Source organism: Odocoileus virginianus, chromosome 6, assembly GCF_023699985.2.
Source record: "Odocoileus virginianus isolate 20LAN1187 ecotype Illinois chromosome 6, Ovbor_1.2, whole genome shotgun sequence".
NCBI lineage: Eukaryota > Metazoa > Chordata > Mammalia > Artiodactyla > Cervidae > Odocoileus > Odocoileus virginianus.
In genome coordinates, this window is record NC_069679.1 from 39,761,806 (window position 1) to 39,774,339 (window position 12,534).

Genomic DNA, 12,534 nt, shown 5'->3' on the forward strand with positions numbered 1-12,534 from the left:
CACATGCTGGGGGTCAACTAAGCCCATGCGCCACAACTACTGAGTCCATGCTCTAGAGCCCAAGCTCTGTAAACAAGAGAAGCAACCACAGGGAGAAGCCCGTGCAACACAACTCGAGATCTTGTAGCCCCTGTTTGCCACAGCTAGAGAAAACCCACACACAGCAACGAAGACCCAGGGAAGCCAAAAGAGTATTTTTTAAAAAGGCAATTTACAGAACAACTTCATTAAGGATCTACAGACAAAAAATATACCTTTCATATCATTTAAATACAATTTGAGTATTTTCACATCTCTTTGCTTTAAATGTGCATATCGCCTTTACATAGCCTCCATCCTTCCAATTTTATGTTGCTTATAAATAAAGACTTACTTTTAGTACTTTAAAAATTTTAATCTACACTATGATTTCATTTTAACAGAGTTTGGCTACAATGTGGCAATTCTGATGTCTCATTAAGCATCTTAATTTTAGTTATGTTTGGGTAAACATGCTTAGGCTCACAATATATAAAAACTATGTAATTAGTGTTCATATAAAAGTCTATTAAATTTCCAAACTATCTTCTGTTACTTCATAATGATATACAGTTATTACTAGTTATAAAAAAGTAAGTGCTCATATATGCAAAGTGAAATTTTTTTCCAGAAATAGATTTTCTTCAGACTTCCCTCTCTAAAATGGAAATCATCTATTCATTTGCAAACTACACACTCCAAAAATATATGTAAATGGAAGAGTGCTGTCTGGTTAAGGAAAGAATAATCATTACTCAAAATGTGTTTCAGATGGAAAAAACAGAAGAACTGAAATTACCATAAACCCCCATTGTAAATTATTTAAAAAATCATCTTAAATACACCAAAGAAAAATCATGTTAAAAACATATCTTAAAGAAAAATAATTAGCAAAAGCCTAAATGATTGATGATTTTGGATTTCTAGGTATGCTTGCTATTAACTCTAATTATCTAAGCAGTTCCATGAACTCACACCAAAGGAAAGAGAGGGTAGGGTATAACTCAGTGAGAACTTCATCTTTAATTACTTAGATTCATGAAGAAATTCTTCCTGGGGGTGGGAGGGGGAGCCAAGGGTAGAAATACTCAGAAACCAAAAAATGACTGAATAGCACTGCCTGTCACATTTGCGAGTTAGTTACCTAAAATCAGAGTTTTAGAGGAGCTTTCAAGAGGCAAAGTAGAGAAGTGAAAGGAGCTCATCTTTAGAGTTTAACAGTCTGGGTTTAGATCCTGAGATCTAAGAGAGAGAAAGGCAGAGGAACCAGAGACCAAATTGCCAACATCTGCTGGATTATAGAGAAAGCAAGGGGATTCCAGAAAAACGTCTACCTCTGTTTCACTGACTACACTAAGGCCTTTGACGGTGTGGATCATAACAAACTGGAAAACTCTTGGGAGAGATGGGAATACCAGACCATCTTACATGTCTTCTGAGAAACCTGTATGTGGGTCAAGAAGCAACACAGAACCTTATATAAAACAGCTGACTGGTTCAAAATTGAGAAAGCAGTACAACAAGGTTGTTTACCGTCACCCTGCTTACTTAACTTATACACAGAGCACATAATGAGAAATGTCGGGCTGGATGACTTACAAGCTGGAATCAAGGTTTCCGGGAAAAATATCAACAACCTCAGATATGCAGATGATACCACTTTAATAGCAAAAAGTGAAGAGGAACTAAAGAACCTCTTGATGAGGGTGAAAGAGGAGACTGAGAAAACCAGCTTAAAACTCAATATTAAAAAAACTAAGATAATGGCATCCAGTCCCATCAGTTCAGTTCAGTTCAGTTCAGTCGCTCAGTCGTGTCTGACTCTTTGTGTCCCCATGAACCACAGCACGCCAGGCCTCCCTATCCATCACCAACTGCCGGAGTTTACCCAAACCCATGTCCATTGTGTCGGTGATGCCATCCAACCACCTCATCTTCTGTCTTCCCCTTCTCCTCCTGCCCTCAATCTTTCCCAACATTAGGGTCTTCTCAAATAAGTCATCTCTTCACATCAGATGGTCAAAGTATTGCAGTTTCAGCTTCAACATCCAGTCCCATCACTTCATGGCAAATACAAGGGGAAAAGGTGGAAGCAGTGACAGATTTCCTCTTCCTGGGCTCTTAAATCACTGTGGATTGTGACTGCAGCCATGAAATTAGAAGATGATTGCTTCTTGGCAGGAAAGCTATGACAAACTTAAACAGTGTATTAAAAAGCAAAGACACCACCATGCCAACAAAGGTCCATAAAGTAAAGGCTGTGGTCTTTCCAGTAGTCATGTACGGATATGAGACTGGATCATAAAGAAGGCAGAGTGCTAAAGAATTGATGCTTTCAAACTCTTGAGAGTCCCTTGGACAACAGGGAGATCAAACCAGTCAGTCTTAAAGGAAACCAACCCTGAACACTTAATGGAAGGACTGATGCTGAAGCTCCAATACTTTGGCCGACTGGTTAGAAAAGACTCTGATGCTGGGAAAGATTGAGGGCAGGAGGAAAAGGGGGTGAGAGAGGACGTGATGGTTGGATGGCATCACCAATTCAATGGACATGAACTTGGGCAAACTCTGAGAGATGGTGAGGGACAGCGAGGCCTGGTGTGCTACAGTCCATGGGGTCACAAGAGTCGGACATGACTTGGCAACTGAACAATAACAGAGGTCTCAGAGAAGTCTCTTCACTTCCCAGGGCCTTGGATGCATCATTTGAAAAGGACACAGTTTGCACAAAGGACCTCAGGGTCTCTTCTAGTTCTTTTTGCTACCAGAAGATCTGCAATGGGCTTCCATCTGAACTGGGCATTTATTCACTTAAAAAGCATTCATGGCATTTTGTTCCAAACATTGTGCTGGACAATGTAAAGATGAGAAAGACAAAGTTCCTTTCTTTTTGAAGGGTTCCCACTCTATCAAGGGATATAGACATGCAAAGAAACAATGCCAGACTTATTCAGTAAATGCTGTGATAAGAGTGCCAAGTGCTGCATGCCCAGGGTAAATTAAGGGAAAAAGAATTGAGGCCAGGGAGGGAACTGGTGGTGAAGGCTTCCTAGAATGAAGGAACTATTAAACAGCACTGGGGGCTCAGCTGAGGTTGGAAATTACATATTTGAAATGGTTCTGATTGTTGGATTAGTACACAGCGGCTACCAAAGGGGAAGTTATCCCCCAGATATCCCATAGCTGCAGCTTAAGTACTATCACCTCTTTTGCAGACAGAAAAAATTCTAATGGTAGAGTTACACTCTCTGCTTTTACCTGAGGATAGTTCTGCAGAATGGATGGTTTCCAGTCTCTGGTCTGTCCACCACCCACATAAGCAAAGATAACCAAGCAGAGTACCCACAGCAAAATGAGGGGTGTGGGAAGAATGGGGAGGTCACACCATCTTCTAACATGAAACGTGAGGGTTTGCAATTTTTTGCGACACATTTCTCACCACTGGTAGGAGGATCAGGGATCTGAGCATCATTGTTTCTCCACAATCACTTTGATTTTATCCATCACCCTTTATAGAATGGAGTACAGCAGGGCAATCAGCCTCCTAATTTATCTCTCTCTTCAAAATGGAAATGTTTAAGTTGGGGTTCTTCAATCTTGAGAAGATGCCAACTTGGGCCTGCAAAATTATTCAGACTCAGGGATAAAACTGCTTTAGCACTCAAATATAATACTGGAAAGATCATTCTAAATATAGACACCACTTTCTGAAAACAAGTAAATTATCTGCAGCAATCTCTTACATGTTCTATGCCTCTTGGATACCATTAGAGTTCTTTGGCTGCCAGCAACTGAACCTGATTCTGGCTTAGGTGAAAAATCTGGAATTTACTGGAAGGCTATAGGGGAGAAGTGCATACAATCAACAGGGCAGCTTGGGATCCAGACTGAAAAAAAGACACAAAAGGCAACTCCTAGGGTCCAGGCAGTAGGACCACTACCTAGCATCCTACAGGTACAGCTGCTGGAAAGATACTCATGTCCTTGGAACACTCTGTTCAGGTTTCAGACTCCAGGAAGTGAGAGTCTCAATGCTCTGGTCTGTGTTACGGACTCCAGTCCTTATTATCTAAAAATATGATAAGGCACTCTGATTAACAGCCATCTTAGCCTGTATGCAATGGAATAAAGGTAAACTCCAAAGGGAAAATAAAATGCTATGATCCAATGAAATTGAAATGGATGCCATCAGTCACCAAAGCAACAAAGATCAACTCCATCCCCTTATAAAAAAAACACATGGTCCTTTTCTTTAAACATCAAAACAAACATAGACCAGAAATTTTAGAACCCTGAAGACAAATGTACTCCAATAGGATACAACTCTGAGTAAACCTCTGTCCTTAGCAAAGGTGTGCTGTAATCTGCAATGACAGTGAAAATTGTTAATCATGTGGTACTCTAGGTTCTCCCTTGGGTATAAGCTAAGTGAGACGTCTCAAAAAAGGAAATCAACTATGCACACAATAGTCATAAAGAGCTGGAACAGCTATATTAATATCAGACTTGAAGACAAGAAATATTGCTAGAGATAAAGAGAGACATCTTATAATGACAGAAGAATCACTGTATCAGGAAACTGTACACATTATAAATGTATACACATGTAACAACAAAGCCCTGAAATTCCTGAAGCAAAACTGACAGAACTAAAAGGAGCAATAGGCAATTCAACAATAAAAACTGGAAAAAAGTCTCAGGACTTCCCTGGTGGCCCAGCAGTTAAGACTTCACCTTTCAACGCAGGGGGTGCAGGTTTGATCCCAAGTCAGGGAGCTAAGATCTCACATGCCTTGCAGCCAAAACACCCAAAACATAAAACAGAAGCAATATTGTAACAAATTCAAGAAGACTTAAAAAAAAAAAAAAAAAAAAAAGATGCACATCAAAAAAATCTCTTAAAAAAGTCTAAATAAATTTAAAGAGATTAAAGATATACAAAGTTGTTCTCTGCCCACATTAAATTAGAAATCCACAAAATATCCACTAAATATAGGGAAACCCCAAACATTCAGAAATTAAATAACATACTTCTAAGTAACACATGTACTAAAAAAAGAAATCACAAGGTAAATTTTAGGATACTTTAAATTGAATGAAAACATAACCACAAAATACTAAAACTCATGGAAGCAGCCAAAGCAGTGCTCAGAGGCCACATTATGGCTTTCAACACCATTATCAGAAAAGAAAGATCTCAAACCAATTCCCTAAGCTTCTACCTGAAGAAACTAGAAAAGCAAACTAACCTAAAATAAGCAGAGAAAACAGAAACAACCTAGAGTTGAAAGCAATGAAATAGAAAAAAAAAAAAAGCAAATATGAAAAAAATAAAACCAAGAGCTGATGCTTTGAAACACTGAAGACAATATTAACACAGCAATTCTCCCCAAACCGATCTATACATTCAAAGCAATCTCTGTCAAAATCTCGGCAGAGTTTTTAATGGAGCTAATCCTAAAATTTATAAGGAAATACAAAGGACCTACAATAACTGAGACAATTTTGACAAGAGCAAAGTTGGAGGGCTTACACTGTATGATTTAAAAATGTACTCTTAAGCTAAAAATTAAGGCAATGTGGTATTGGCATAGGAAAGCCATACAAATCAATGGCTTTCAGAAATTAACCTTTAAATTTTATGATCCATTCATTTTTGACAAAGGGGCAAACAGGAAAATGATCGATTTTCCTTGGATATCCATGTGAAAAAAAAATTAACTTAGATCTTTAACCTCACTTCATACATGAAAATTAATTCAAAGTAACTCACAGACCTGAAAGTAAAAACTAAAATTAACTTTTGAAGAAAACAGAGCACAAAAGCCTTATGACCTTGGGTTAAGCAAACAGTTCTCAAGACACACCACCAAAAACGTAAACCTTTTTTAAAAAAAAAACTTGTAAGTTGGACTTCATTAAAACTTGTGCTTCAAAAGACACCATTGGGAGAATGAAAATAGAAGCCACAGAATGGGAGAAAATATTTTGCAAATCTCCTATCTGATATGGGACCTGTATCTATAATATACAAAGAAATCTTACAATTCAAAAATAAAACAAATAACCTAATTTAAAAATGGGTTCTGACAAATGTTACAACATGGATAAATCTGGAAATCATTTTGATAAGTGAAATGACCGAGACCAAAAGGACAAATACTGTATGACTGCACTTATGTGATATACCTAGAAAAGGGACAGAAAGCAGAATAGAAGTTACCCAGGGCTGAGGTGAAAGTGCAGTGGAGAGTTATTGTTTACTGGGAATAGAGTTTCTGTTTGGGATAATCAAAAAGTTTTGAAAATCGACAGAGGTCATGGTTTGCATATAACATTGTGAATGTAATTAATGTCAATAAACTGCACACTTTAAAATGGTTAAAACAATAAAAATCTTACCACAATAAAAACTAATTTTAAAAAATGGGCAGAAGACTTGGGTAGACACTTCACCAAAGAAGACACATAAATGACTAATAAGGACATGAAAACATCATTAGTTATTAGGGAAATGCAAATTAATAGCACAATGAAATACCACTACATGGCCACCAAAATGACTATAATCAAAAACAGAGATGATAGCAAGTGCTGAGGATGAAGTAGGGAAACTGGAATCCTCACACATTCCTGGTGGGATTGTAAAATGGCAGAGCCACTTTGGAAAATTGTTTGGCTACATTTTAAAAAGTTAAACATAAGCTTACTGCAAGACCTAGCAATTCCACACCTAGTCATCTACCAAAGAAAAATTAAAATGTATCTCCATACAAAGACATGTTCACAGGTTCACAGTACCTTTAGTCACAACAGCTAAAAACTGGAAACAATCCAAATGTCGATCAACTGAAAGTGGAAAAACAGAAAGCTGTATATCCATATAATAGGATATTATTAGGTAGGTTTAGTCACTAAGTCATTTCCGACTCTTGCAACCCCACAGACTGTAGCCTGCCAGGCTCCTCTGTCCATGGGATTTCCCAGGCAAGAATACTGGAGTGGGTTGCCATTTCCTTCTCCAGGGCATCTTCCTGACCCAGGGATCAAACCCAGAGATCGAACCCAGGTCTCCCACATTGCAGGCAGACTCTTGACCATTGAGCCACCAGGGAAGTCCAATAGGATACCACTCAGACATAAAGAGAAACGAAATACATCAGTATTTCAGATACCTGCTAGAACATGGTTGCACCTCAAAAAGATTATGCTAAGTGAAAGAAGCTGGATGCAAAAGACTTCATATTGTAAGATTCCATTCATATGAAATGTCCAGAAAAAAGACAAATTATCTATAGAGACAGAAAGCACACTAGTGGCTGCCTGGGTCTGGGGTAGAAGGAAGGATTACCCGCAAACAGGCTGATAGAAATCTGGGGAGTGACTGAAATGTTCTATAACTGAACTGTGTTGATGGTTGCACAATTCTATTAATTTACTACAAATCATTGAATTGTACACTTACAATGGGTAGACTTCTGTGGCTTTTAAATTGTACTTCAGTAAAGCTCTTAAAATAAATAAATACAAATCTGAAACTGAAAAAAAATCTTGATTTCAGGAAGCATAATTAAAATACTATCTCCATGACAAAAGACAAAGGTTTTCCTTAATCTAGCCATATACCTTTTATTCATGTATTTTCAAACTACATGTGTAAGATAATGACATTGTTCAGTGATGTTAGCCCAGGCCCTAAATGATCTTAAGCTTTCTGAATTAAATTCTGTGGTCCCTGTGATTGCTCAATAAACAGCAGTAAATTTACAAATTCTAAAAATAGACAATACTGGCCTTTTCTTGGGCTCATTTCAGAGAAAAATAGAGCAATAAAAGCAAGCCTGAGAAGCAATTCAATCCCCAGATTGTCTGAGTAATCAACTGTATTATATATAATCATTATGACCTAGAAACATTTCATCTGAAGCAGCAAAGGCTGACCCAGTAATTGATTTAATAGCTGTCTTCAACGACATGAAGGGTTTTACAGGGAAACTATCTGACGAGTTCTCCTCTCTTTCCATTGAGAGCCAAACAAAACAAAGTGATTTAGTAATCAGCAAGGTACACAGAGATTAAACACAAATAACACTGACAGTAACTGCTACCAGATACTGGAATATACTTAACATATTTGTTCAAGCTGTTTCCTTGGCAATCATTAAGACTGGACAAGACAGATGGCTGTGGTGTGATGGCACAAATGCCTGTGAGGGGTCATCAGGTGTGGGGCAGATCTGTCTGTGGGAATGTACCACACTTCCACATGCCATACCTCGATATCCCGATTCAGTTGCTTCACTATGGCAGTGATGTTTCTGATGTGCTCCTCCAAGAAAAGCCTGGCCAAGCGGTCGCCTCCCCCTTTGTTCTGCATTTTCTGCAAGCTGCTGACAATGTCGTCTTTGATCCGGAAGGCGTGCTCCACGAGCGCGGCCGTGGTTTTCTCGTGGCAGAGGATCCTGTCTTCCAGTTGCTCCACTAGGCTTACGGATGAGTAAGGTGCCATGGTCAGGGACTGGCTGTGTCGGGGCATCGTTCGAACTCGCCTGCAGAAGGGAGCCCCACATTACTAGGTTGTCAGTTGGGGAAAAAGTCATTTTTAAAGCCAGATTCAAGACTTCCCAGGAAAGGCAAATTATCTATCCTTACAAACTAAATGAAGATTTGCAGCAGAGTTTCTGCCCCAAAGAGTTTTCTTTGTGAGACAGGCAGCATCTTTAATCAACGGTCCACAGAGTGTCAAGTGTGCTGGTAGCAGGCTCCATGCCCTCCCAAAGCAAGAGGCTGCAGGATCAAAGCTTATTAACAAAATCACTGGACCTGCTTTCCTTCCCCCTTCCCCTAAAGCAGTGGCTACAAACTCAAATGCCTACAAGGGTCAAACTGTGGATATAAATGAGTGAAGCATACCACACAGGATACACTAGGGCATGGCAGGGACTTTGGAAAACTGAAAGGGGCATTCTTCAACTAAGGGAGCCACAATTCTGTTCCACCTATGAATAACCATTTGGGAATGCAGATTCACTCTTCCAGATCATCTGATATTTCAAGAAGAACAAGGAAATTTAGGCTTGTATGTTAAGTCAGCTGATTTTTATTTTATTTATGTATTTTTTGGCCACGCCACAAGGCATGTGGGATCTTAGTTCCCCGACAAGGGATCGAACCCATGCCCCCTGCATCGGAAGCACGGAGTCTTAACCACTGGACCACCAGGGAAGTCCCCACCTGATTTTTAAAATGTTAACAACTCATTTAAAAAGTATTTAAGATGATCCAGGCCAAAAAATGTATTACTTCTATGAGCCAGTTTTGGCCTATGGACACCCAATTTGCAACTTCTCATTTAAAAGTTTTAGTGGAGATATCAGCCCATAAGACTCCATAGGTACATTTTATTGTTAATCAGAAGTACGACTGTAATGCAGGGCTACCGTGAAATCTGCACCAGTTACAATCACTGAAAGGTCCACAGTGTCCTACAAGTCAGAAGCTAGAGAGGGGACACAACAGTACTACTCTTGCCCTTAAGAAAAGTCATTCTTGGATCTAAAAGAAGCTGCAAGGCTTCTTTTATAATGACCATCACGCCCACTAGCAGCCCTCATGGAATTGGTGGAAAGAAAAAGTATACCTTAGATGCATATTTTCCATATATTATACCTTTCCTCGGTGACAAGAGAAGGAAATACAGTGCTCCGTTGGGCCATTTTCTTTTTAATAATTCACATCTGTTGAAAAAATAAGCATTAAATTATTTAACAGTTTATATTTAGAACATAAATGACCTTGGAGATTTCCCTGGTGGCTCAGACAATAAAGAATCTGCCTGCGATGCTGGAGACCCAGGTTCAATTCTTGGGTGGGGAAGATTCCCTGGAGAAGGGAATGACAACCCACTTGTCCGGAGGTATTCTTGCCTGGAGAATTCCATGGACAAAGGAGCCTGGTGGGCTATAGTCCATGGGGTAGCAAAGTGTCGGACATGACTAAGTGACTAACACATACATACACACAAATCTTATTATTAAGTTACCAAAGGGATCAAAAATTATGCTAACATGCTGATCAATTATATTATTAAATATCTTACATATGATAGAATCAGAAGATGTCCCAAAATAAGGAGAAAAGAATCAAGAATCAAAATGCTTTTGAACTTAATAGCATAAGCCCTGCTGGACAGATCAATATGCATGTGTACATGCTAAGTCAAGTTTCCTAAAATTTTCTCACCCCATATCTGCATCTCAAGTTTGAAAAACCACTTTTATAGATACAAGATAGTTTCTTCAACAGACTTAAGTCAATCTTGTACTTCTCCATAGAACTATACAGAAAACTATCTTAGGAAATTTATCTCAGCAAATTTAGTAAATTCCATAGCAAATTAAGAGCATTATTTAAAAAAAATAATCTTAATAGAATAATGCATGATCAACGGGGTCTACTTTGGATGAATTTATCTATCTACTAAGAGAATGAAATGATACTCTTCATTAAAACTTTAAAGCTATTATAAGATATGATCATTCACATTACATCAGGGGTACATAAGGAACATTTGATCATCACAATGCATTAGAAATCTGAAAAAAATAGAAGTTTTAAAAATATTTCATTACTTAAGTCTCTCAATACTGCTGTTAATTGCCTTAAAACAGTGAAAGTCTAGTAACTATGAAAAGATTCAGTAATTAGTTCTCATTTAGATGCTGGATTGAGAAATGGTTTTCTGATTAAAACCACTGTTTTGGCATCATCTACCCAGTATGTTATTTTTAGAGTTTCAAAATGTGAACTTTTCCCTTTCCTAGACAAATAACTTTGAATTTAAAGAAATTACATATAAGAAAAAAAAGTGTTCAATGCCAAACAAGCTATGATGCCAAAAGAGCTCTTCAGTATTAAAGAAAATAATTTGTCATTTAAACTACAAAAATTAGGCCAGTGTGAAATATGCAGAATCACAGAATCTTTACAATTTTAAAGTTGTAAAGTATCTTAGTTGAGATATTAATCTAAAGAATAACCCAACCTAAGAGACATTCATTGGAAGGACTGATGCTGAAGCTCCAATACTCTGGCCACCTGATGCGAAGAGTCAACTCACTGGAAAAGACCTTGATGCTGGGAAAGACTAAAGGCAGGAGGAGAAGGGGATGAAAGAGGATGAGATAGTTAAATGGCATCACTGACTCAATGGACACGAGTTTGAGCAAGCTCCAGGAAATGGTGAAGGACAGGGAAGCCTGGTGTGCTGCAGTCCATGGGGTCACAAAGAGTCAGACAAGACTGAGCCACTGAACAACAACAACAAAGAGACATTTGGCATCTACTATATAGCCAACTAACCTAGATAGAAACAACAAAAATCCCCTCCCTGAAGAGCTGTCCAGCCTACAGAAACAGTAGACATCTAAAGCAACTTGGAAATAAAAAAGTAAGCGGCCAACTAACCACATGAACAAAAAAGCACAGGCAGAAAACACTAACGCATAAAGTTATATTCAGGGACTTCCCAGGTGGTCTAGTGGTTAAGAATCCGCCTGCCAAAGCAGGGGACATTGGTCGATCCCTGGTCTGGGAAGATCCCACATGCCTTGAGGCAACTAAGTCCATGCAACACAACTACTGAAGCCCATGCACTCTAGGGCCCACAGGCTGCAACTACTAAGCCTGTGCACCCTAGAGCCTATACTCTACAACGAGAGAAACCACCACAATGAGATACCCACATACCACAACTAGAGAGTAGCCCCCGCTCAACAGAACTAGAGAAAACCCCCGCAAAGAAGACTCAGCACGACTATAAATAAATACATAAACAAATATTTTTAAGTCATAGTCACCGTCATGTTCAGTTCAGTTCAGCTGCTCAGTCGTGTCCGACTCTGCAACCCCATGAACCGCAGCACGCCAGGCCTCCCTGTCCATCAGCAACACCCAGAGTTTACCCAAATTCATATCCATTGTGTCAGTGATGCCATCCAACCATCTCATCCTCTGTCATCCCCTTCTCCTCCTGCCTTCAACCTTTCCCAGCATCAGGGTCTTTTTCAATGAGTCAGCTCTTTGCATCAGGTGGCCAAAGTATTGGGAGTTTCAGCTTCAACATCAGTCCTTCCAATCAAGATTCAGGACTGATCTCCTTTAGGACGGACTGGTTGGATCTCCTTGCAGTCCAAGGGACTCTCAAGAGTCTTCTCCAACACCACAGTTCAAAAGCATCAATTCTTTGGTGCTCAGCTTTCTTTATAGTCCAACTTTCACATCTATACATGACTACTGGAAAAACCATAGCCTTGACTAGATGGACCTTTGTTGGCAAAGTAATGTCTCTGCTTTTTAATATGCTGTCTAGGTTGGTCATAGCTTTCCTCCCAAAGAGTAAGCATCTTTTAATTTCATGGCTGCAATCAGCATCTACAGTGATGTTGGAGCCAAAAAAAATAAAGTCAGCCACTGTTTCCAGTTTCCCCATCTATCTGCCATGAAGTGATGGAACCA

General features: G+C 39.1%; 1 protein-coding gene across 6 annotated transcripts in view; it reads right to left on the reverse strand.

Moving 5' to 3' along the window:
• Window positions 1-12,534, reverse strand: part of FAM81A (family with sequence similarity 81 member A) — an 82,560-nt gene that overhangs the window by 48,290 nt on the left and 21,736 nt on the right. For 4 of the 6 annotated variants that reach the window (XM_070469213.1, XM_070469214.1, XM_070469216.1 and 1 more), the window contains 2 exons: window positions 9,688-9,755; window positions 8,294-8,567 (listed from right to left, as the gene is read on the reverse strand). In XM_070469213.1, coding sequence (XP_070325314.1) covers window positions 8,294-8,567; window positions 9,688-9,734 — 321 coding nt within the window. In that variant the 5' untranslated portion in view covers window positions 9,735-9,755. Of the gene's footprint in view, window positions 1-8,293; window positions 8,568-9,658; window positions 9,756-12,534 lie in introns of all 6 variants that reach the window. The other 2 variants (XM_070469217.1, XM_070469218.1) reach the window with 1 other exon arrangement.